The sequence below is a fragment of the Gymnogyps californianus genome, chromosome 23 (assembly GCF_018139145.2).
Source record: "Gymnogyps californianus isolate 813 chromosome 23, ASM1813914v2, whole genome shotgun sequence".
Lineage (NCBI taxonomy): Eukaryota > Metazoa > Chordata > Aves > Accipitriformes > Cathartidae > Gymnogyps > Gymnogyps californianus.
The window spans coordinates 4229846-4256213 of NC_059493.1; the positions used below are offsets into that span (position 1 = coordinate 4229846).

At 40.1% G+C, this 26368-nt stretch overlaps 1 protein-coding gene across 1 annotated transcript in view; it reads left to right on the forward strand.

The window, feature by feature from the left end:
• The window catches only part of DOCK5 (dedicator of cytokinesis 5), a 62903-nt gene that overhangs the window by 9538 nt on the left and 26997 nt on the right, over positions 1-26368 (forward strand). Inside the window, exons 5-27 of the mRNA XM_050910080.1 lie at positions 3245-3393; positions 4256-4391; positions 4540-4697; positions 5402-5483; positions 6244-6373; positions 7043-7115; positions 8649-8791; positions 9424-9549; positions 10101-10225; positions 10606-10704; positions 10856-10928; positions 11803-11906; positions 12564-12756; positions 14160-14257; positions 15213-15302; positions 16427-16527; positions 18834-18968; positions 19705-19816; positions 20990-21060; positions 22058-22164; positions 22613-22749; positions 23474-23569; positions 24476-24574. Of these exons, the coding sequence (XP_050766037.1) occupies positions 3245-3393; positions 4256-4391; positions 4540-4697; positions 5402-5483; positions 6244-6373; positions 7043-7115; positions 8649-8791; positions 9424-9549; positions 10101-10225; positions 10606-10704; positions 10856-10928; positions 11803-11906; positions 12564-12756; positions 14160-14257; positions 15213-15302; positions 16427-16527; positions 18834-18968; positions 19705-19816; positions 20990-21060; positions 22058-22164; positions 22613-22749; positions 23474-23569; positions 24476-24574 (2637 nt within the window). The remainder of the gene's footprint in view (positions 1-3244; positions 3394-4255; positions 4392-4539; positions 4698-5401; positions 5484-6243; positions 6374-7042; positions 7116-8648; positions 8792-9423; positions 9550-10100; positions 10226-10605; positions 10705-10855; positions 10929-11802; positions 11907-12563; positions 12757-14159; positions 14258-15212; positions 15303-16426; positions 16528-18833; positions 18969-19704; positions 19817-20989; positions 21061-22057; positions 22165-22612; positions 22750-23473; positions 23570-24475; positions 24575-26368) is intronic.

Below are 26368 nucleotides of genomic sequence, written 5' to 3' on the forward strand. Positions count from 1 at the left end.
GTAGGGGAAGATTTGACTTGTCAGAAGACACATGGTATATTTAGTTTCAGTAGGGCGGGGGAGAGACCTCTCGTCTACTAAAACTGTTTAGTAGCTTGACCATGTGATAGTCACCTCAGAAAAGTCAGAAGCCAAGGTAATGCATGGATTTGGTGGTTTTGCTGAGGTAGGTGCATTCTTGCTCAAAGAAATAGAACTGGAGTTCATGATGAATTGCCTTCTTCTGAAGGTGATTATTAAAGGCACATTAAAGAGAGTCAAACTTGATTTTTCTTCGGTTAGTAGTGAGTTCAGCCTGCATAGTATGTGCTCTGAGACTTTAATTAAGATGAGAGAATGGTTTTAAATTAGTTCTAACCATTCAGTTTACCCAGAGCAAGCTTTTCTATTGAAAATTTCACCAGGCCACAAGTACATTTTGTTTGTGCACCATGAAACCACAAGAATTTGTTCCACCCTCTTAATTTAATGAGAAGCCATATGTGACGTTATTACTGTGTGAAAGAGAGAGTTTTGTTCCTGGCTTTTTTTTTTTTCTGGATAACTTTAGGATCCTAGCCTCAAAATCTATTTTTCTTAAGAGCAGAAATCTTTCATGTTCCTGTGCTTAACCAATATAAGTCTTAAAATAGTCTTGGAAAACGTTGTGGTTTGAAATGGATTTGAGTTTATTTTATTTTCCCCTGCAGTATGTATAAAAAGAAAAAAAAAAAAAAGCTAAAGGAGGAAGGAGGTATTTGAAGAGAAAAAGGAAACACAGGCGATTTTTTTTCCTTGGCAGCATTTAATTTCACTTCGTTAATTTCTGTGTTTTTCAGCAAGCATTGCACCAGTGGGTATATCTCCACTGCAAAATAAATATAAAAATGGGTGAAAGTTTTTAACTTCGTTTTGTTAATCGGAGTTAGCTAATGTAAACAGCTGTAGAGATAACTCAGCTTTAGCTAACTGTCAAATTGAGATCTGCACTATGTTTGCCTGAAAGCTAACACAAGTTGCCTTCTCTTTGGAATTATTTTTATGCAAGTTAAGAACACACTTTTTTCTTTGTTTACTAAATATATCTCTAATATCTTCCTTATAGGAACTAAAAGACTCATCTAGCCTCTGTCAGCCCCTTCACATTCGCCCAAATCAAAGGGAAGATGGCTATTTATAACTCCCTTTAGATTTGTGTTCTCAGCAGGCAAATTATGAGTAGTTTATATCATTCATGTTCTTTGCAGAGACCAGAACGGAGAAATAATTGAAATGAGTCTCGTTCTGCTGTGTGGGAGCAGTGGGGTTCGTAGTTAAACATTAACAGCTTTGATACAGAGAACTGACGCTAGTCAGCTGCTGCCTGAATGTACCAGCGATATACCATTGGCCAGTTCCCACTAGCTGTTGGGTGCGATGTAGTCAAAAACCTCTTGACAGTCATTTTGGAGCTGCATAACCATAAACGTTGTCCCAGTAGGTTAAAGTTCAATGTCCTTTGATTTGTGGCACTTCCCTCTGAAAATGAGCTGCACTTGACACTCGGTGCAAGTCAGAATCATCCTAGTAACTGGCCCGCTATGCAGTGGTAGAGAGAGGATGAAGCCTGGGTTCCCTTTTGGATGGTATAAATGGTATAGCTGACACTTTTAAAGGGTTACTTATCTAAGCAGTATTGCTACAAATATGGTAGGTTACCACATAGCTATCCACTTTTTAATTACGGCGTCAGCCTTGGAGCCTGAAACTATAGGAAAGAGGTGTATAGGTGTGTGACTGATTTTATTAGGGTGGAACCAGTAAATAGCATGAGAAGTGTTTTCATTAATTAAAGATGATAACAGTAGAAATGGCAGGAGGAAACTCTTCACAACGCAGGTTTTGATGTCCTGTTCAGTCAGTGCTTTATAATTACAGGTGCTGCATTCATAGCAAAAGATGAAAATGCAATGACTGCAGCAGACTCGAGCAAGTAGCTGGGTAGATTGGGGAGGTGGTGTCTGGGAATCCAGACGTGATATTTTTATTGCATTTTTGGACAACCTCTGGCATGGTAGGTTCTGAGCAAGTACTGCTGGGGTAGTGCTTAAAAGCATGGGATGAGTCAGAACTGCGTTGGATTGTTCTGTACAAATGTAAACAAAAATGAGTACTCAGAAGAGCAGATAATCTTCAGCCTTATTTGCTGATAGACACCAGCCAGAGAGATTATTGTGTTTCCACAGAGCTACTCTGATTTCCATGAAACTCTTGTCTGGAGGTCACACATGGACATGACAATCCATGCGTGAGTTACTAGTGGGTAGAATGTGAACGTTGAAATATAATATGCATACTGGCAGGGAAGCAGTGTGTCCCAGATATTGCTGCATTTTGTTGCTATTCTTTTTTTTAATGTAATGGATTTTGAGTGTATGATGGGACAGGACAAGAGAGCAGGCAGCCACGAAAATGAGTCTGTGGATTCAATTTGCTTAGTGTTCTGGCTTTAAAACATAGTTGCTAACGCTGTAAACAGCGGTGAGGGCAGAGATTCCAATTAACCATGTTGTTCGTGTTGTTAGTGTTGTATTCTGGTGACAAGAGGCCTTTTTTATAGGTAACAAAGAGGCTGAAGAGTTCTTTAGGCTGGTGAAAGCTATAGGAGGAACAGACATGAGAAAAAGCCTATGTGGGCTTCAGTGTTGGTCATCTGTCATTATTATTTATGTTTTGGTATCACCTTTAGACTTTTAAAAGTGAATAAAGCGTTTGCCTCAGAGCCCTGTGATCTAAAGAGGCAAAACAAATGGGAAACATGCATAAAAAATGACTTGCCCAATGTCACACATTGTGAGAGTGGCAGAGTTAGGGAGAAAGAGCCTTTGTATATTACACTGGCATTCCTGTCTCTATCTGCCGGAACACAGTTGCAATCATTTAACATAATCTCTCTGTCCTGTATATAAAAAGCACCTATCATAGCAGTTCAAGTGCTGGAAAACACCAGAAGTCTTTTTTTTGTCTGTGAGGTTTTTCTGAAATAATGTCCTGAGGAAACGGTGAAGACCCTGAATCCTGAGACACTTAAACCTTGGCAGTCCGAAGTACTGGAGAATTTGTTCCATGGGTCTAATCTTGTAGTGTCATATGGTGCCAGTTTCTCAGATATTTTTAGTTAAATACAACTTGTATGGTAGATTCAATTGAGTACATTTCAGAAAGCTTACTAAGGTCATTGTTTTCAGGCTATCACTAGCTTAAAATTGTCCCTTTTTTCCTGTAGGATAACAAGACAACACAGTTTCGGCATGTCCAACAAATGACTTACAGCCTGATAGAATGGCGGTCGCAGATACTGTCTGGGACCCTTCCCAAAGATGAGCTAGCCGAGCTCAAGAAGAAAGTCACTGCTAAGATTGACTACGGCAACAGGTAAACTCCAAACTATGTCATGAAGGCAGGGGAGAATCCCAAATCCCAGTAAAGGCTCTAGATGGCTATTAATACAAAATGGAGTAAATGACCACGCAAGGGGAACACTGAATTAGGCTTTACATTTTCCGTGGAAAGGGGCTAATTACAGCTTTCAGTCCCCATCAGAATGTGACTAGCCTGGCAGGTAGGCATGTTAGCAGTTGGTTCTTCATATGCCAGCAATCTCTTTGACTTGGCAGGAAACCTTACCTGTCTTAATTCTGCAGAAATGCTGGCACATGATCGTATTTCCCATGGAGCACAATTTGTGCCTGGCTGGCTGGAGCCAGGATTTGGATGCTGGTTGTGAACTAAACTGCTTTATCAGCAACTGAGTAATACAATTCTATAGGCCACCAAAACTCCACAGTTTGTTGGTTTGTACAGAACAGGGATTGTCTCCAAAACGCATTTATCTGCCTGTCAGACTTGATTCAGGTCAAATAAGTCAATTAAGAAGAAAGCTTATGGCAAAGAATAATAATTAGCCGTAATCCATGCGCCTGATAGATATATATACCTTTTGAAAAAAAAAAAAACAAAACACCAACAAACCTTTAAGCAAGAACAAAGATGTTGTCATCTTAGAATTAAGTTACCTGACTAATTATTTTTCCCTTTAATGGGAAAATGAAGGGTGAGGGGTAAGCATTTCGGGACAGGAAGACCAGCAATGTGATTATTACAAGGAATGGAGTTGGTGTGCGTTGGCTGCATAGTGCAGTCCACAGTTTGATCTGTGGTTTGTGCTCTTTCAGTCACCTTTGCTTGTTAAATATTGTGTTGCTTCTTTCGTCCTTGTGACTTGCGTACTACTCAGGATCCTAGGTTTGGACCTGGTTGTACGAGATGACAATGGGAACATCTTGGACCCAGATGAAACCAGCACAATCTCTCTCTTCAAGTCCCATGAAACTGCGTCCAAAAGGATTGATGAAAGAATCCAGGAAGAGAAGGTACATCTCTTGTTGTTGGCTTTTTCCTCCTCCGGTACCTAGTACCCACTGTGTTTGTACATTTCTCTTAAGGATACTGTGCTACTTTGGCAGCAGAACTAAATTCTTCTGTGTTTGTTTTTAATGGGAGTACTCTCCTTTTTTGCAGTCCCAGCAACAGAACTTGGACCTCCGAGGGCAGCCAATATTCAACACAACACATACATATAGCCTGTATGTAAACTTCAAGAATTTTGTCTGCAATATTGGAGAAGATGCAGAGCTGTTAATGAGCCTCTATGATCCTGATCTTTCCAAATTCATCAGGTGGGTTTTTTTTGTAGGTGCCTAAGCAATTTAGTCATCACGGTGGTCATTCTAAAGAAGCCAGTAGAGGTTAGAAAGGAAGATCCAGTAGATAAGCTTTTTCAGTTCTGTTGGTTGCTGCCGCAGTGGTGATTTGGAAGGGGGTTATTTTATTTCAGATGAGATAGGAAGTCAAGGTTCTGAGCCCATGCACTCCCATTCTTAAAGCTGGGCATTTCTGTGATACATTAGTCAAAATCCCAGATTGTCTCTTCATATTCTGAATTTTCCTACTGTTGTCACTAGGCTTGATGCTTTTGATTAATTGCTTCCTGTTAAATCATGTATATGCATGATGCTTGCTGTCATGTCAGTACAAGTTCACACCTAAGAGTTAGGCATCTTGTACTGGTAGGAGAAGATATGAAGAACTTCATAAAGGAAGCATGTACGTGTCAGGCACCCTCTGTCTCCATCATTGAAGCTATCAGGTGTGGACATGCAGTCAGAGTTATATTGGGAAGTAACTGAGAATACCCGTTCACATTGTGCCTGCCTTCTGCCTTCACTGAGATGAGTCACTTCAGAATCACTTTGGGATAGAAGGTTTTGGCAGAATTTTTCAAATATTCCTAAAAGATCAAAATACTTTTGAGCTTTTACCCAGGTAATGGGAATGTCAGGTGTTGATTTATTTAATTTTTTTTTTTCCCCTTTATTTGCAGCGAAAATTACCTGGTTCGTTGGGGCAGTAATGGAATGCCTAAAGAAATTGAGAAACTAAATAACCTTCAAGCGGTCTTTACTGTAAGTTATTGTATTTACATCCTGGAAATTCTTCCCCCACACTGCAAACATCCAAGTTTTGGGTTCTCTCCCCTCCCCCCACCCAGCAGAGGGGGGTCACATGGTGTTTTGGGGTGTTTTCATGGACACTTAAGATCTTATAGGCAGCCTCAGAGGAATGCTTCTGAAAAGTATTTTTTTATATGTCAATCTAAAGCAGTGGTAAAGGTGTATTATTTTGCAGTAGTAGTGTCAGTGGGTGTTGCTTACCCATGCATTTCTGAAAGTCCTATTAGGCACTTCTCTGTTGGAGCCTAACTGTACCAAAAATCTAGGCTTGGGATCATAGTTGTTTGTTTTTCATTGCTTTGCTGATCCTCTTCTTCTGCTTTGCAACAAGATATTAATGGAAGAATTGCACATGAATGGAATAATTTCTCACAAGTAGCAAGGATGGCACAAACTAACTGCCTTGTCGTCAGGATCTAGTATTTTGGCAATTAACATCACTTACTCTCCTTGCAGTACTGTTGCTGGGATGTGTTATCAAAGAGTAATGGGATGTTTAGAAATTGCTGTATGGAAATTGCTAGTGTTTTTGTAGTATGGTTTTTTTTTTTTTTTCCCCTAGGGCTCAAAGGGTACTGGTTTTACTTTTTAAAAAAATAGTTATTTCCTTTTATATATGTGTACAATCTAACAAAAAAGTCTTACTCTCTCTGTCCTCTTCTTTTCCATTCATAAAGCGGATTGATATAACTGTGTTTTAAACAACTTCTAGGATTTAAGCAGTTCTGACTTGATCAGACCAAAAATCAGCTTGGTGTGTCAGATTGTGAGGGTGGGGCATATGGAGCTGAAAGATGGGAAGAAACATACCTGTGGACTCCGGAGGCCCTTTGGTGTGGCAGGTATGGCTGGGACTGTGGGCTAGGAATCGGGAAATACATGCTTATGTCAGCAAAGCCTGCTAACCTCTTAGTGTCGGCATCTCTGGCTTCAAAATGGAGATGCTGATACTGAGCTGCATTTGGTACCCCTTTGAGACCTTTCAATGAAAGTTGTATATGAAGATGAAATACTGTTACTGTTCACTTTTTGTTTTGTCACCCCCTAAAAAGATAACATACTGCCATCAGTGCAGTAGACTTTTCAGATCTTTATCAAAGAGGAATTTGCTCCTCATGACTAATGGGATAAAGCTGGAGCCTCGGTGAATGAGACATCCAATTCCTGTCCAATTCCTGTGATCTCTTGTGAAGAGACTTGCTGGAAATTTGTGGTGGAAAACAATTCCAAAATAATCAGCATTTGAAATCTAAGTGTGATTTCTTTGCCTTGAAATGCCTGAGTCCCACCTGCTTTTTATCAGAGAGTGTATTCACATTCACTGTCATAGGCTGACTTACGCATCAATGAAAAGGTGCTGTTTAGAAAGTTGAGAGTGGTGGTCTCTATTGCTGTCATGAGTGGCATTGGCCCAAAATAAGCAACTGTTGTTTTCATTGTGATAGGGGAAAGCTCTCTCTATGTTCTTTAGCACCTTGGCAAACCTATGTGATGAACTTGTGTTGTTGCAGTGATGGACATAACTGATATCATACATGGAAAGGTGGACGATGAGGAAAAGCAACATTTTATTCCATTTCAGCAGTAAGTACTGGACTTCAGAGTTTATCACATATCTGGCTTATTTAAAGCAGTTGTCCTTTAGAGAAGGACAGATTTGTATGGGAGCCTGGCAGTGTACCAAGGTCTCTACAAATAGATTAGCTTATGGCAGTAGTCAGCTCTTTGAAGGAAAAGATTTTTGTCAGTCCTCTGAAGCCTTTGTTCCCCTTGATTTACATGTCTGTATGATAGGCTAAATTGCTTAGGGAGTTTTGGCAATGCAGCTGAAATTGCTAGGTACCCATCTCATCTGAGGTAAGAAAGAAGAGCACAGTGCAAAATAATGTTGTGGGGTCTGGGGGATGTGGCCTTCAAAACTATTAGGGGGTGAGAGGCAAGATTTTCAGAAACACCTGAGCATAGAGAACACAACTCCTTCTTGTCACTATTGTGCGGTACCCTCTGTATTGTCTGCCTCTCAGCTTTCCAGGTTACCTCGTAAGGGTGAGTCAGAGGACAACAGGAAAGGGATTTCTCCCTCTTTCTGGGAAAGAAATTCAAGCCCCAGTGTGTTTTGCATTTCTGTATTGCTAGTTAGACTTATGTGTTCTGCCTGCTCTCTGATTGCTCACTTTTTCTGCACATTACAGTAACTAAAATGAATTTTGTTTGGGTAGACTCAGCCATGTGATTACAGTCCTAAATATAGCAATCTATTTGGTGTAGCCATATGTTATTACAAGGTATTTTCGGGGGAGATTGTGTGGGTTTTTAAGTGGGATGTCTTTTCCTTTGCAGAATAATGTTAGTCTGCTATCTTTTCTTTTCTTTTTTCTTTTTTTCCCCATTTTTCTTCTGTTCTAGTGAGGCTGAGTTTAGATCAAAATCTTGACTCCCCTACAAGGATGGGGAGCCTGTGAAGACATCGTTTTGTATATGCTTTGGTTCATTATTGGTGGTGTGGGTACAGGAGTGAAGTTGGGTTCAAAATCCAAAGCTCAATAGACGTGTTTGTGACTAGGGATAGGTTCATCACTTGTGTGATCTCACAGCAGTTGTTAGTTATGTTAACTTACCACTAGTTAATCTACATGGTTTCTTAGGCACAGCTCTGAGGCACGCCTGAAGACAGGGCTCAGCTCCTCTGATGGGAGTGCAAGGCTCTATGTGCTGAGCTGTTCCTGCGTGGTTGCCCCTAGCTGGACTTGTTCTCACAGGTCTGCAAGATAGTCTGTGGATGGAAAACAAGAACAAAGTAGAGCTGGCTATGTTTATGGTTGTCCTGAAGGCTGCTGTTTCAGTATGATACAAATGTAGTCATGGAGTCTTTAGGTCAGTGTTACTTATCCTAAGCCTGAGCTAGCACTGTGATGTACTTCCTAGTATGAGAGTTTAAATGTATTTCCATTGGGTTTGTGCAGGTGAAGAAGAAAAAAAAATTCCCATGGAATCCTTTAAAAAAATATATATATTTTTCTTTGGAAAACAGTCAGCTGTTGGCCAGCCCTCTTCTTGCAGAGCACATGTTTGATGTTAGTCTGTCTGCTTCCCGGTCTCTATTGTTGTTCTTCTCAGGATTGCCATGGAAACCTACATCAGACAGCGACAGCTAATCATGTCCCCACTGATAACTTCCCATGTGATTGGAGAAAATGAGCCCCTCACTTCTGTCTTCAACAAAGTCATCGCTGCAAAGGAAGTGAATCATAAAGGGCAAGGTACATCAGTCGGGCAAGAAGCTAATGTAAAAACCTGGTGCGGGGAAGGGTTCCCCTTGCTTACAAAGGAAAATAAATGGCTTGTGAAAGTCCAGAGATCAAGGCTTACTGGAGCTTGCTGCCTTTCCTGAGCCAAATGTATGGTCTTTGTAATGGTTGTCACCCCAGCACACTGGGAGCTAAAAACAAGACAAAAACAGGAGCTGTTCTTGCGTGAAAAGAGCTTCTCTAGCTGATGATTTATTTGCTAGTAATGTAATATTTTTAAGATAAAACTGTTTATATGGACATAAAATATTTTTAAGTGAACACAGCTGATTGCATATTCTAAATGGCTTTGGGTTTAAACTGCATTATTCAGGATTCTTCTGCTCTTGCTTGTGTGTCTGGCCTTTACTCAAATACACTAGTGGCTTCACCTCAGAAAGCTTGTGTTTTTCTTCAGACAATCTGCTTGCCCAGTAAGGTCTTATTCAGCATTAGGGAGATAGAGAACTGGGCAAGTGAGAACCAGCTTGGGATATTTAAGGCATGGAGGTCACATGAAGAAACAGTTTTCTGTTAAGCATAGGCTTCAATTTCATGTTTTCGTACTTTTTTTCAGTAAACAAGTGTTACTTGTCTTTTCTTAGGTCTTTGGGTCTCCCTGAAACTGCTTCCTGGTGATCTAGCGCAGGTTCAAAAGGATTTTTCCCACCTTGTAGACAGATCAACTGCTGTGGCTCGCAAAATGGGATTCCCTGAGATAATCCTTCCTGGTAGGTCCCATATGCCTCTACACTTCCATGGACTGAAAGAGCCAGTTGAAATTCTAGAATTTCTGCTATGAACAGATTTATTTTAAAGCTATCTGAAAACTTGTTTTCATTTTTCTTGAAATTTCCAGCTGATCTTTTATTTTTTGTCAAAGAAGTGAAAACATAAGCTTCCTTTCTTATATTGAAAAATGATAGTGTGTGTACTTTTTGGAAGAAAATTTCTGTTTAGTCAGAGACATTTTTGTTGCAGATATGTTTCACCCTGCTCTATTTAATCCATTCAAAGTGGATTTAGCCCTATAGAGCTCATTACATTAAAAAAAAAAGTTATGTTACGACAGAGGTTTATAAAAAGGAGAATGGTACATTTTAAAAGATTTTGTATAATTTGAGATGAAGATGAAATGGTGTGACGTTGGTGTCGTTAGTTAGCTGGTATCAGTAAAGGCTAAGAAGAAGATAAGGATAATGTGGTACCCAAGGATGTTAAATGTTAACCTGTAAAACAGTCTGTATGAGAAAAACAACTCATTAAGCACTATGAATTTTAGGTGATGTTCGAAATGATATCTATGTCACCCTGATACAAGGGGAGTTTGACAAAGGGAAGAAGAAGACTCCCAAGAATGTAGAAGTCACCATGTCTGTACACGATGAAGATGGAAATCTGCAAGAGGTACGGTGGCTTGTGCAGGAGGTCACAAGGCTGCTGTGTTTGCTAGATGATAGCTCCGGTCCATAGGATCTTACTTATCAACTGTATGCAAGAACTGTGTGATAACGAACAAGAGATATTATAGGTGATCTCAGTGACCAAATTTGAATACTCACTGATTTTTTTTTTAAATTAATAAGAGATGTGAGCAAATCTTCAAAGATTCTGTAAAACTTTCAAAGAGCTGACGTGCATTGAGTTCCCGTGACTGTGAAGCATAGACTTTGAGTAACTCTGACAGTTGTATGCTCTGAAAATTTCTGACCCAAGATACTTCTTGCTTTCATTCTAGACCTTACCTTTTCTTCCCACCCCCCCCCCCCTTGTCTTTTTGTCCAAAGAAAGCTATCCATCCTGGTGCCGGTTATGAAGGTGTCTCCGAATATAAGTCTGTTGTTTATTATCAAGTCAAGCAACCTTGCTGGTATGAAACTGTAAAGGTAGGAGTGTGTAATTTACGGTCTTGCTTCCTTTGTCTATAAAATGGAACTAATTTAAAATCAGTAGGTGCATCGGTAACAGAATGTCCTGTAAATTGACCGGAGATAGAGAATGCTGGTGCTGCATTTTTCGTTGTATTATCATGTGCAGGTGTCCATTGCAATAGAAGAAGTCAGTCGTTGCCATTTAAGATTCACTTTCCGTCATCGGTCATCACAGGAATGTAAGTATCAGAAAAGAAGATCTGCAGGAGTACTGTGCTCTTCCTGCTCTCATTGAGATTTTCTGAGTATCCACCAAAAGGTGTAGCACTTGCATTTCTGCTTATTTCCAGTGTTGTGGATTTTATTGCAAGCAAAGAAAAATAATTCAAACTTTTTACAGCTTTAAAAAAGGGTTGGTGCTGATTTTGTTCTAAAACTGAAATTAGATAGGGAGCAACGTGTTAGCCCCCTTGAAAGACAATTGTCAGTGCTTATTGTTGCTTTGGCTTCTCAACGTATGGTGGTGGTTTTAATTTTTTTTCAAGGCCTTCACAAAACTCAGTGCAAGACCTGGTGGGCTTCTAATGGCCTTCCTATAGGAGGATTTCTAATTAGATTAATGAAAGGCTAATGAGAAAGTTAGAGCCAGAAGTTTCATCGAACAACTTCAGAGCCCTTGAAACAAGATCAATAATATGAGACTAAGCCCTTGAAAGGCTCTCAAGAGAATTCTTTTAAGGTATCTGTGAGATGCAGTGACATACTTCCACATCCATACCTCACAAGCAGATGTGCAAAATCCCAACCAAAATGTCTATACAATTAGATATGTCCATCTAGCAGCACAATTAACCACTAAAATTGTGTGGCAAGAGATGCTTCAGAGAGGATGTTTTTCTGTGTAGTTGCAGATACCTACTAAGTGCCTTGAGATGAGAGGGAAAGAGGAGAGCTCTTTCCACTGTGGACCACAAAGTTTGCTAGCTCCATCGCATTATCCATCGCATTGCTATTAAATGAAGAAGAAGCTGCATGTCGTTAGAGAGTTGCATTATGGATAGTATGGGCATAAATAAGACAATTCCTAATAAAGCTTTTTCTTTCTGTTTGCAGCTAGGGATAAGTCTGAGAGAGCTTTTGGCATGGGCTTTGTGAAGTTGATGAATGCAGATGGAACAACACTGCAAGATGGCAAACACAGTTTGATTGTTTATAAGGTAGCTTGGGCATTTGCAGTCTTCACTTTTGTTTAACTAATCAAAACGACTCTCTTGGCTGACTTTTTTCCTAGCATTGCAGAGATTTTTAATAATTTTTCTAGGATAATAGGACAGTAATTTTTTTTTTTTTTTTTGATAAGTCACCCTCAGCTCTGCTTTCACTGATGGGTTTTCTGACTGCAAGTACACAAATCTGGTACATCCTTGTATGTATCTGTATAGAGCATTTTTCCTGTAACATCATTCACCTAGACAGCGTGCAGCAAACAGAGCCGGTGAACACCTGCTTTGGAGGATCAATGTGTGCTGGGAAGAGAGACCCGGTGCCTTTAATCACAGTAAGAGGAAAAAGTTAATACATTGCAGTAGAAAGCTATGAAGTGAGAGGGAGGGGAAGAAAACCCTCCTAAACTCTGTGGCTTGAATTGCTCTGAAGAGAGCTTAGTTCATTGGCAGTATGGGCACCTTCTGTTCCCTAAAGTTAGAGGCCCAAACAGACAATGTGAGTAAACAACTATAGACATGAAAAGGTGTTTAAAGCCCTCTTTGGCTGTCACTATGTTGAAGTGTGTCTGTAGATGAGAACTGCAAGAGGTCAGATGAGGTATGCTCAGTGTTGAGATAACCCTTGTGTTTGCTGCGTTCAACCCACAGGGTGATAACAAGAAAATGGAAGATGCTAAATGCTATTTAACTCTTCCTTGTACCAAAACTGAGATCGAGGAGAAGGAGGCCCCCTCGGGGAAAAATCTGCACCATCTAGCCAACTTCACACCCACTAAAGATAGTACAAAAGACAGCTTCCAGATTGCCACTTTGATCTGCTCCACCAAACTTACCCAGAATGGTAGGTCTTGCATTAGCAGCCTAGTATCATGCTGTATATTTGAAGTAAAGAGGGCACTTTCTTTATGCAAGTTTTTTTGCCATGTATGAGCATAGTGCTTTAGCTTTAATCTTGCTGTTTCATGTGTCAATGGCAGCCCAGTCCCAGCATTGTTGGCATCATGTTGCCAGTACAAGCTACAAAGATGTTTACGCAGCCACTAGAGACCATGTCACATGAATATTTTATCCAAACTGCCAATGTTAAATCGAACAGGTTTGTCGGCATGTATAGAAATGGCACCCATCAGTGACAGTGTATATGTGTTTTCAGAATCGTAAATGTTTAAGGTTAATTCTCCTCTTTCCTCTGCTTGTTAAGAATGTAGCAATGAGAACCGAACTCTTCAGGGTGCTGTTATGCATTAACTCTGCTTTGCATGCTGCCAAAGTGGTCAAAATGAAGAATGATGTATGTATGTGAATGAATACAGTACATGCTAGTAAATGATGTGAGATTTCCAGTAGCTCTGGAAGGCTTTTGGTATAACATACTCTCTGACTTTGGGAAGGAAGCATGTAAAAATGACACTGGCTGTGGCTCCATCAAGGTGTACCTGTGTAGCTGCTGGGAGATGGGCATGAGCTGTTCTGTTCACAGTTTGAGCTTGGCCAGTTAGCTTAAGTTAAATGCCGTACTGATACATCCATGTGCATGAGGACTGAATCTGGCTTTCATTATCCCGTCTGATGTGCAGGCCAAGCACATTTGCATCTTTCTGCCCTCCTGCATGTAGCCTCTGTTTCTGAATGTGGCATTCTTTGTCAAGGCTGTTAAGTTTCGCATGTATTCTCACATCTGAAGGTAGTATATGAATTTAGTTTCAGAACAGAGATATGTACATATTTCATTAACATGGAAGATGTGTGTGAAACCTGCCAGACTCCTTTGAAAGCCTCAACTGTAGTTTAACTAAACTCGAGGTCCTGGGATGTCCCAGAAGTGTGATAAACAGCTTTGCAGCTTAATGTCATTTATACAAGAGCTTTCAATTTTATCTTTAAGAACCATCTCCAAGAAGCTGCTCTAAAGTAAACACAAGCATTAGTAAGAAAAGTCATGCACTGTAATAAAATTCCTAGCTTGAGATACCTTCTCTTGAGTGAATGAGAAGCCTGCAAAATTGTCTACCAAGTGCCTTGCGTTATCAAATTACACCAAGGTTTCCATTCATAGCAAAACTTAACTTTCTTGCCAAGACAAAAGAACCATCTCAAGGTAAAATTCTATACATCAGTGTGACTTTTCCTTGTAAGCCGATTCTAAAAATAACCTCTAGTACTTGTTCTCTATTGTTCTGCAGCCATTAAGTCAGCTGTGTTGTTGTAATCTGTTTCTAATTGCTGATGTTCTGTCCTTGCTAGTTGACCTGCTGGGTTTGTTGAACTGGCGTTCTAACTCTCAGAACATAGCTCACAACCTAAGGAAGCTAATGGAGGTGGAAGGGGGAGAAATTGTAAAGGTATGCATAGAGATTTGAGTCTCCTTGTTAAGCAAACACTTATGTATGTGCTTGATGTTGACCTTGAGGGGTTGTAATTGTGTTGTACCCAAAAGCTCTCTATGTAGGCTCGGAGAGCCGTTCTAGGTGCTGAGCAACAGGAGAACAAAAGTTATACTTTGCCCCAAGAGCTCTCATTAGTGGAATTCACCAGAATTACAGGAGTTAAATGTTACCAGGATCAGGGAGACAGTGGTGACTTTATTTTTCCCTGTATCCTTACGAAATAGAAGATACGTTCAAAGCCTAACTTTTAATTTTCAGTAGTGGCTCTGGGCCTCCTTTGTGAGTAGGGACTTGCTGTGGATCTAGGAACAGAGTGCAGAGAAGGCCCAAAGAGCTTATAGTCAGAGTACCGTGGGGAGGAGACCTGAAATGTGGGGAAGGGCCAGAGAAAACAGTCTGCTGAAGGATTTAGGAGGTAAGACTTCCTGTGGTTCCAAGTGTGGATCTTTTGGGATTATGCAAGGTCATGGTTTTACTTAACTGCTGAACAACTAAAGTAAATGCTGTGTCCTTGCAAACCAGTCTTTATGTAAATGTTGTGCCTTAGTACAGTGTGTGTGGTTGATTTGGCCCAGTGCAAGCTTAAACTATATGGACAGAATTAAGTATATTTGGTAGTGTATACTCTTGCTCGATAAAAAGGCAGTAGAACAGAAAAGTGGGGCCATTCGGAGCTGATAAGAAAAGATCCTCCTTGCTATAGTGAGGGAGAATAGCGTGATGGTCATGACAACATGTGAATGAATACAGGACTAAGATCCCTTTTTAAATGTTCTTTCATAGACAACTTTTACAGTTCAGCTGGGCTAGGCTGGAAGGGGAAAAGTGGTCCAAAAGAGTAGGCTCTTGTGCAGGATTCCAGAAGTAGTCGTCTTTTCCTACCCTTTTACTATTGTTTTTTTTCCTCTAGTTTTTGCAGGACACCCTTGATGCACTTTTCAACATAATGATGGAAATGTCAGAAAATGAAACCTATGACTTCCTTGTGTTTGATGCACTGGTGAGTGAGTCTTCTTTTGTGGATTTAGGGTATTTGTTTTTCAGCCGCATTTTCAGTCTGTTCCTGGTGCTTCCTACAGATAAGTGATTGGTATTTTGCTCTGAGAAATAAATTATATTTAAACACTTCTTAAGGTGTTTTCAGGAGCTAGGACTTAGATATGTATTGAGCTTTTTAGTAACCGCAGTGAAAACAGCAATAAACTTTTACATAATTTATAGTAATTTCTTCACATAATTTCTTGCATTAAGGCAATTTACAGAAGAGAGAAGCCGTATTATGAAGCACAAAGCGAAATGATTTGTTCAGGGTCATGATGGTGGAGGATATGTGGCTGTGGTGGGAATAGAACCTATGCTCCCTAAATCCTAGCCCAGTACTTAGGCAGTAGGGATGGGTGCTTCTCTGAACCTTTTAAGAAGGATTGTAATGACTGAGTAAAAGACTTCACAAGGAGTTTTCCGCATCTTTGGAGAGGCGGCTTAGTATGTGTGTGAAAGGCACTGGCTTTGGTGTGCAGTGCACAACTGCATGCTGTGTGCTTCATGCTGATCAACAAATATGTACTTGACAGTTCAGAAAGAAATATGAAGTCAGATATATCCAGCTGACATTGGTTGGAGGAGTGAATGTAGGGGGACAGAATGTCCTGGCTCTAATACATGTCATTGTAGTAACAGGACTGAGTGTTTGCTATGCATATAAATCATTAGAATCTCAAGGAATGATGCTTTTCAAGCTAGAACTTAGCTTTGAAAAAAGGCCTTCAGCAGCTCGGTGCCTATTTAGCCTGTGCTATGACAGTGTCATGTAAAGACTGTGAGTAGTGCTGCTTCCTGTATCACCGTTGTTGCTTTGAGAGGTAGCTCCCTTTATCTCTAAGATTTTTCTATCCAAATGCTGCTATGACCTACCTTCCCTCTGAGCAATGATGTAGTCACACACACCACAGTATTTAGTCACTATTAGAATATGAATAACACTATCTGTAGCGTTAATGCTATTAGAAAAACAAACAAAAACTATGACTCAGCAAAATAAATGACATGCAATTAGAGACTGAGTTATGTCCGAGTTAAGGTTGTGCGGCTCTGTACATCTGTTTCCTTTTGAATTTTTGGCAGGTATTTATTATTTCTTTGATCGGAGACATCAAGTTCCAGCATTTCAACCCTGTACTTGAAACTTACATTTACAAGCACTTCAGCGCAACCCTGGCATATGTGTAAGTATTGGTAACTACAAACACACAGGCTGTCATTCAGACAGTGTCTCACTGATAGTTCCAGTAAACTATGCTAATGTGATAATGGCAGCAGAGACCAGACAAGAGCGTTCTGCCCTATTCTTCTCTGCTTTCAGGAGAGAAAGAAACCCTGTAATTACTCTTTTTACCTTGTAAAAAGTTTCTGTTTTAAGAATTTTTTTCTGTAAGGAAAAGACACTGCTGTCATGGAAGATCCTGTATCAGGCCCTGTGATTCAGACTTTCTTTTGACCTTTAATCCTCAGTGTGTGTGTTTGTGTTGTGAAAGCATCTTCATGTTTTTCATCCTGATCTCCTATTGAAGACAGGTTTAATGCAGTCAGTCTGTATACATCTCTCCCTTAAAACTTTTGAGTCCTTTGGTCTAGTATTGCTGCTAAAAGATTGGTGTGTAGGGGTGGCGGTTATGGGTATATGCAGAAGGCAGCGGAAAATATCGTAAGTCGGTATGTGGTGGGGTGGGGGATGGAAATTGATGAAGGAACACGAATTTGTAAGAAATCTGGTCTGATAGGTATTGCTGCTCGGGAAACTGTTTTGTCTTGCCAGTACCTGCCTCAACCTTTTCAATCCACCCCACCACAAAAGTACTTTGAGCAGAATAAAGTTTGAAATAGTCTGTATACTTTGTACTCTGTGCTACAGTTTTAGGAGTATGTTTGAATGGGGTCACGGGGAGCAGAAGCAGAACCATGCGTGGCTGAAATAATACGAGCGACATTGTGGTTGATGGTAGCAGAGATAAGAATGGTGTTCACCTCCACTGTCTGCCTACAACCAGGCAGGTTGAGGAGGCCACAGACTTCAGAAAAGGGCTAAATGTCATGGTGGGGTTTAAACATGCAGATTACATGAGATCACACTTTCTATGTGACAGAGTTTCAATATGTCTGTCATTTGTTTAGAAGAAACTTGCAATTCTTCACATTTGGATGTGTGGGTATGGACAGCAGGGGTAATTCTGTTTCCCTGTAGCATTTTTATCTGTGGAACTCAAAGCAGTTTAAAAAATTCAACTCATAATTGTTAGTCCTGTTTTATCAGGGAAGGAAAAGCTGATGCCTGGAATTTATTTAGGTACATGTGAAAATTTAGTCCTTTCAGTCAACCTGTTGACCTCATGTGCTTAAAGATGATCTAGTGCCTCTCAGCCCAAAGATCATTACCCTCATGGTAATGGGCAACTAAAAAGTTGAAACTGAGGCCAGTAGGGAGGGCAAAACCAGAAACCAAACTCCTTTTCCCCTCTAAAAATCTCTTCTTATTTTTACTGATACGCATGAATTCCTAGTCCTGAGTGTTCCGCCTCTTTTGATGGCTGTCAACCTAAAGATAATTCTGTGAGGAAACACGATTCCACAAAGCTCTGAAGTCCCTATCTCCTGGATTGCTTTCTTCTTCCCTGCCCTGGCCACACAATCACTGCTTGCATATGATTTCCTTTCCTTCTTCCCTGTAACCTATGGAAGAATCATCATTCTTATTTCTCTTAACTATAAATAAACTTCTTCGTCTGATTAATGACCACACTGTATCTTAGCTTTGTTGTTCCCTTGCCTTTCTTTCCAGCTTAGCTTGACAATGTGATATCTGCATAATGCCAAGTGGACTATAATGACAAGTGCTCTGCACGCCAGAATTTGACAAAGCAGGGAATTGGATGCTGGCAGTGTGGCAAATAGAGCAAGCAAGTGCAAAAGCTGTTGTATACTTGGCTATCACTCACACACCACTTTGGGTGCTGTGAGTTGTTTAATGAAGGGAAGAGGATTTTGCCTGAATATTAGCTGCCATAGCACTCACAGAAGATCCTGATCTGGTTCGGCAGAGGCTAGATAGCAAATACTCAAAGTGTTTATGCAACTTCTGTGCACAGTTCTCAAAGGACTCAGTAAGTATTGCTTCAGAAGAACTTTGTGCTCTACACATGAGAATGCTAACACGTGGAGAAGGTGTCAGTCCACTTTCAGTAGTAATGGGTCTTTCAGCTTCCTGAACACTTCATTTTAGGGAAAAAGAAAAGCAGATCAAGAAGCTGGAATTTGTAGACAAATTTTGTAGACTTTTCTGCGAATTTGTGAACTAGTTATGAAAATCTGGCATCCCATGAAGCCAAAGATTTAAGAAGGAAATAGGCTGTGAAGAGGAACCCCTGTCTGTTATCTATTTATTAGACTGTAGTTCCTCTCTGGAATAAGGAAGCTGGACTTACACAGAAACTTAACTGTGTCTATATTTATTCTCCTTTTTGTTTTATTTTGAAAGGAAACTCACCAAAGTACTGAACTGTTATGTGGGAAATGCTGATGACTCCAGCAAGACAGAATTGCTATTTGCTGCTCTGAAAGCCTTGAAGTACCTATTCCGATTCATTGTTCAGTCACGAATATTGTACCTGAGGTGAGACCAAGGTCATTGCCATCCTTATGTCTCCTTTTGGAAGTCAGTGGAGTTACTTCCAGTCAACCCCACTGGAGGGGATATTCTTCAGCATATCCTCTATCCTTGAATTAATAAGAAGAGTATCTTTCTGCCCTTTGTCTGCAGCTGGAGCAAACAAGTCGAGTAAAAATTGAAATACCTAATTTGAAGGGAGAATCCTTTTAGTCACCTGTAGCATGCTATAAGCAGCATATGGTAGTGCTGAAAAGGAACCCGTTATTTATGAAAAAAATTAAAACATGGAATGATTTCCTCATTTTAAGAAACTTTAAGAAACAAATGCACACATGGTTACTTGCTAGGTAAGGTGAGGATGACACGTTGTCCAGTTAGGGTATGGTCAATGACAGTGGTTTTACCGTAGCCTCAAAACATGTTTTCAAAGATTTGCAGTGACTGTTTGGAATCCTTTCCTCATGTTCATTCTGGCTTTTTTGTTTAATACAGAATGAGCTACTCGATTCTTGGAACCCAAGCAGAATTTGATGCAATGGCAGTTTAAAAAGTGCAGCTTTTCACTTATAACAGATTTCAGCAGGAAATTACTGCAGAATCCCCGATGCCATTTTTACACTCATGTCTTTGTAGAAGGAGATTGCATTAAGATGTTGTTCCACAGGATAAAATCATATTTCAGCTACGACACTGTTAGACTAGATTTATGTGTATAACTAGCTCTTTCTGTTCTTTGTAGGTTTTATGGGAAAAGTGAAGATGGGGATGAATTTAATGATGCAATACGCAAGCTGTTCCTCTCCTTCAATGTCCTCATGGACCGGCCTTTAGAGGAGGCTGTCAAGATTAAGGTATGCATAATTTGCAGGGAGAGGTAATGTCTTTTATTACATCAATTAATACAGTTGGGGGGGGTGCACAGAAAGAGGGACAAGCTTTGAGGCACGTAAAGCCCATTCAGATGACTCACACCATCTCTGAATGTCTGTTTTAAAGAACTGTGTGTGACAGGAAAGGAATATTTAAACCCCAAAGCTTACCAAATAAAGATGAGAGCTCTGGCTTTGCTGAAAACCCTTCAGCACCTGCTAGGATGAAAGCTAACAACCAATGAAGATGTAGTCTACTGCAGTGTGGAAGACATTTCAACCAGTAACACCAGGCTTGAGGGTGATGGAGATAGAAAGGTTAAACTACTGCAAAAATCAATGTAATGCTGGGAATGAAAGTAGTGAAAAAACAAACGGTTTCTAAATGTATCTTAGATTTTATACTTGCTTGTTTTTCTGCTGTCAACTGGATTGTGAACCTTCTGTTTATGCTGTGAGGAGAAGCAGAGCAGCCATGCAGTGAGGCTGCTAAATTGCTAAAGGCAATGAGGCCTTTAGGTTGTTTGCTTTATTTCAGTTCTTCTAGCCAACATGCTTTTCTGTATTTGAAGGAAAGATTGATTCTAAACTTTTAATTAGCACTTGGGTGATTTAGAGCCCAACTTTGATTCTCATGCAGTCAGAGTACCTGCTGGCAGCAGCCATAGAGCATCACAGAGAGACCTTTAGTTGCTGTTGCACCTAGTTGTCTGGATGCTACATTTATGAAAGCCATACTGCTTCCTAAGTGACTTCTCACTGGGTATGTTGACTTCTTACTGGGTATGTGGACACGCTAAAGTATGCAGAACACTGAGTCAATTTAACTGACTAGTGCTTTTCATGGCAGGCTGTAAGGAGCTTAATCCCTGGAACTGCAGGATGTTTGCAAAAACTAAAGAACTTGGCTATGAATCCTTCCTCCTTCGCCTTTTCCACTCTGCACTGCAGATGTGTGGTTGCTGGAGGCTCTTTGGATGCATAAATTTGATCTTAAGCCAGTTCTCTACAAGTGTCCACATTTGCTCTTGACAAAAACTAGATTTGCCATGTGAGCTATGGGCATTGTTGTTAAGACTTTACTCCCCTTTAGAATGAACTAGCTAGTCTAACTCAGTTTCTGTGTGTTTCATGTCCTTGTTTTTTTTCTTGCAGGGTGCAGCTTTAAAGTATTTGCCAAGCATCATAAATGATGTCAAACTAGTATTTGACCCTGTTGAGCTCAGGTAACCCTATTAAGTTTGTTTGTCCTCTAAACCCAGCTCGTCTATTGGGAAGAATTTTGGAAACTTTCCTAAAAACAGCCACTCTGATGATGACATGATGATGCACATACTGTGCATGAATTTGAGGAAGCACTTGCAGGTCTTTAAAGGAAGTCAGTTTAGTTCAAAGGAATCTGTGCGTCTCAACTGCTCTTTCTTAGGCACTTTGAGATTTTACTGAAAACAAAAATTTGAGGACTGGGGAGTGATGTGTTGAAATGTTGTGCAAGTTTCCACCAATTCTTAATGATTGCTTCTGAGGTAAACTGAAATATGTGGCAAAGGCATAGCCTTGGTCAGGAAAACAAAAGTTGTATTCATTCAGGAAATTCACAACACTCCGTGGATTTCTGTTCTTTGGTGTTCATAGCTTTGCCCAGAACCTCCCAACCATGCTTCCTTGTTCTGACACAAGTAATTTGCTCAAAAACAGTAGACAGACAGCAAATGTACATGGAATTTAATTTAATGGAATCTCAGATTGAAATGAGTCATCACTCTTGATGAAAGGGGCATCTGGAAGGATATGCTCTTGCCGTTATATGTAGCAGTGTTTCAAGTTTCAGCAGTGGTCTGCTTGAAGCTTTGCAAAATTCTGCTTTCATTTTGTATGAAAGTAAGTATGGTTATCTTATGCTGGCTCTGGAGGGCAGATAGTATTGCCTATTTATAAGCTTTTGTGATACATCTAGTGTGGCTTGGGATGCAAGCTTCATTTTAAGAGGTTTAAGCCTGCAGTTCCTGAATACTGTTGAGTTTTAATAAAAGTCCTGTGCTAAGTTTCTTGAAAATAAGTTAGGGCTCCATAGTAATTTGCCTGGAGACCGCTTGCAGGTAGCGTGTCCACACAGTGACAAAACTGCTTGACTTGCCCAGGTGCAGGACAGTGCAAGTGTAGGATGGAATCACATTGGGTGAAAATGCTGACCATCTGCTTACTTTGTGGTTTGCACACTAGTGTCCTCTTCAGCAAGTTTATCCAAAGTATTCCTGACAACCAGTTAGTTCGACAGAAGCTAAACTGCATGACCAAGATAGTCGAGAGTGATCTCTTTAAACAGTCCGGTAAGTAGCGAATTGAAGTCTCTGGATTCTGCATGGGGCCACACACCCTTAAAAACAAAAATGTCTTTCCAGTTCACATGTCCTTCACATCAGTCATCAGTGGTAGCCTACCGTTAAATTCATCTTTAGAAATACTCCTTGCCATGGAACAACTGAAACTTTTTTGCTGCTCAGTCTTTATGTAGTGCCTAATACTGTAGGATCCTGATCCAGTGTGTTGATTTAGAATGAGGCAGAAGGTGAGAGTGCACTATTTGATGCAATACATATCATTACAGGTTATTTATGACTTTCTCTAGTCTGTTAGTGCTAACTGAAGTGGATTTAAGCATGTTTTGGTGTCCAAGATAAAGTTATGGGCAGAAAGCTACTGTGTGGTACCCATATATACTGAATGCTGAAGAACTTCCTGAGACCAACAAGACGTGGTGCTGTTTCATTTTTTTAGAATGCAGAGATGCTCTTCTGCCGCTACTAATAGATCAGCTAAGTGGCCAGTTGGATGACAATTCAAACAAGACTGACCATGAGGCCTGCTCACAGCTACTTAGCAATGTTCTTGAAGTCCTGGATCGGAAAGATGTGGTGAGCATGAAAACTGTCAAGGGTGCAAATTAAGGTTAATTCTTCTTTTGAGAAGTTGTGGCAAGGAAATGTTCTCCACTTATGCTTTAAAGTATTACGAAGTTCTGATGTTTACAGAAATTGTGTTGCATTGCTGTATAGTTCTTTGAATCTCTTTGCACGTAAAGTAGCTGCGTCTAAAAAGGAGCCATGAAAGGTTGAATTAATGGTTATCACTACAGTACAAAAAGCAATTACTTTCCTTTCTAGGGACCAGAATGTTATTCCCAGCTACTTTGGTGGCTTGTTGAATTATTTGGAGCAAGTCATAAAAGTGTTTGGTTTCTCATTTTCTCTGCTATGAAATAGGGACAACGATCACTATTCAGTCAGGAGAATACAGTTTCTCGCCACATTAGTCATGGAAATTGATTCTAAGTTGCTGTGAAAAGAATAGTTTGAACTGAAGAGCTGTTCAGGGAAAACAAAGCCAAATCAAAGCACCAGCTTCAGTTTAGCTATGCCAGGATGAACTAATGAAGCTGGTATAGATCAATTATGCTAGCTCTCCACCAAGTGTATACCTACAGTATTTGAATCGATTGCTCCTGTGTTTTAAATCTCCTTTTTTGCATCCTCTAGTAACAATTAACCACTGTCAGGGCAGTCCTCCCACACAGGGAGCACTCTATACAACAGTATACATTAAGAATTGTCTCCAGTTTTCCTTATTGAATATCCCCAGGGGCCCACTGCTGTCCACATCCAGCTGATCATGGAACGCCTGCTAAGGAGAATAAACCGCACAGTGATTGGAATGAGCAGACAGTCTCCACACATTGTGAGAGCCTTTTACTTGCTTCAGTTATTACTTTACCATTTGTTATAGTGGAATTTATTCTCCCGGGAGATTTCAGTGTGTAGCAGTGGTTTATGAAATCATCTTTCCGTTTCCTGCAGGGCTTCTGTGCCACTAAAACATGGCTTTTCATGGTTTTTTGAGACCAGGTATTAGGATACAAATTGTCCTACTCCAGCAGCAGTTTGAACTGAGTCACAGTTGGCTGTGATTTCAAGTTCCTTTGGGCCCTTGTGCACAGAGAGTTTGGTTTCAATGCAGTTTCTAATACACAAGGAGTCGTTGCTGGAAAAAAACTCTTTTTTCACCTTGGTTGAGTAGGATTAAATGCTGAAGACTGAGGCATCTCTAAGGGGCATTTCTGACTACTGTGTGGCATCCTAGAAGGTGTAAGTTGGTATGTTTTAATTTGCCCTGGACTTCATGTACAGAAAGACGGAAAAATCAAGAGCTGGGCATATACAGCAATATCTTATTTTTGATAACTCTAGGGTGAAGTTAATGCTATTACCAATGTCAGCTGTGAGAATTGCAGTTGGCCATAGTAAATCTGAAAATCATAGAATCATTTAGGTTGGAAAAGACCCTTAAGATATGATGAAGTGGTTCATATACATATATATAGTCCATTGTTTGGAGGATGTGTTTTTCTTCAAACTGTGATCCCTGGGGAGAAAGAAAGCTATACTCAGACTTCATACTTGAAATTTAGGAAGTCTTGACTGGTTTGGGGTAGAGGACTAAACAGTCACACAGACTGATGTCAGGATGTAGATAAGCAGGCTTGGGATGACTGATATTTGATTAGGCAGAATTCTGAAAGCATATGCCACACTTACAGTGCTTAATACAGGAAAATAATAAAATGTTTTGTTTTTCCTATTCTAGGGTATTTTTGTGGCCTGCATGACAGCCATCCTGAGGCAGATGGATGATTTCCATTACAACCATTACATCAATACTTTCAAAACCAGGCAGGACATTATTGTAAGTCAACCTGGCTGGGAGATTAGCTGAGCCCATAAAGAATTACACTCTGCTTCTGAAAGGTCATTTCAAGTTACTGTATTCAGTTTGGAGTGGTTATGCTGCATTCATCAGCAAAGACTTATGGGCACCTAATGCCACAGCCACTGGGGATATATTCACATCACCCCTGCTGGGTATACACACTGGATGTTGCTGACTCAGTAGAGCCTGAGAATAGCATTTGTAGCATTGAGTAAAAACATGTTTAATGACTGTTTAAGTCTGTGCAAGTAAGAAGTCAGGAACCAGAAAGGTGAATGAAGCTGAAAAGGAAAAGCATTTTCCTCTCTCTATTGCACTCGCTGTATCTCTTTGTGATACTGTTTTCTTGATCTAATTAGAATTCTTCCCCCTCCTCTAGAGTTTAATTAAATGCTTTAGTCTTGCTTTAGTGGGCAGCAATGCAAATAGAGCCTTCTGTGTTAAAAACTGTGTACAGTTCTTACCACCAAAGACTTTCAATATGAAACCAGGTGAAATATTAGGGGGGGTTTTTTGAGGCCCTTAGAATTAACAGCTGTGTCCAGATTTTTCTCCAAACTGCCCACAAGAAGTCAGAACCAAAACCAGTATTTATGCAAGTCTCTGAAGCATGACACAGCAACTGTTCTGGCTTTTTTGTCCCCATACTCCTTGTTTTGCAACTTGAAAGTGCCTGCTTGTTTAAGTACTGGCTGGGGAAGAGCCTGGAGTTGTGTTCTTCCTGTAAAAGCTAGATCAAAACCCACAAGAAGGTGTTTGTAATTCATTTTGGATGGCAAGGTGATCTCTTTTTCCCTGTGCAGTTGGAATTGCTTGCAATCTGTTGAGCAACATAGCCACCTACAGGACACACACATTTCTGTCACTTCTGCACCTGAAAGGCCACTCGGCTGCTTTGTCTATAGAGAGCACTCATCATCTAGTTTTAGAATTGCTGTTTATATTACCCAAATAATTTTTTGTGAAGGAAGAAAAACCAAAACCAAGTAGATTCGGGAATTCTGCTAGTGTTCATCAAGTAAATGAGTGAAAAGGTTTTCAGCAGGGTTGTATGTGTATTTCACAGTATGTAGAAATACTGTGTCTGAGGAAGAAGGGTGCTAGGAAGACAAATCTGATGGATTTTGGAAAAAGGTGGATTCAAGGCAGAATTGAAACAAATTTTCTGTTGAGTGGGCCTCAATTCAGAATTTTTCCTTTTTCCTGAAGAGCAATTGAGCTAAGGAGACCATTGTAACTTAAGTTCAAGGTAAGGTTAAACAAATACTTAAAAGCTTTCCTGAAATGTAAACTTCAGATTGAAGCTCAGCTTGCAAGTTGAAGATGTCTTGTTTTACCATATAGTTCTGCATCTTCTGACTCAAATAGGAGGATATTTCTTTTGTATTTTTGTGTGTATACATAAAGCTTCTACATGAAGACATATCAAGAGGGTGACTTATGTAATCATTAAAACTACCTGCATATCATTTAAACAGGTACTGATCAAAAATACCAATTTGTATCTAATTTTTACAATCCTTAAATCTACAGAAGCAAGCCCATGTTTGTGGTGGTGTAGTAGTTGTTAGTACCAATAGAACATTGCATTTTGTTTTACTGCAATAATTGGTTTTATTTATTTTTGTTGTTTATTGTTGGGTTTTATTTGCTTTGGTATTTTCAGCCCTGGCATTGGATCATTCCTTGGTTGGTTGAACACTGTTATAAGTTAATTTGTATCTTCAAGGTGCCCCTTGTCAAGCCCAAACCTTTCCGTCAAGCTCTGAT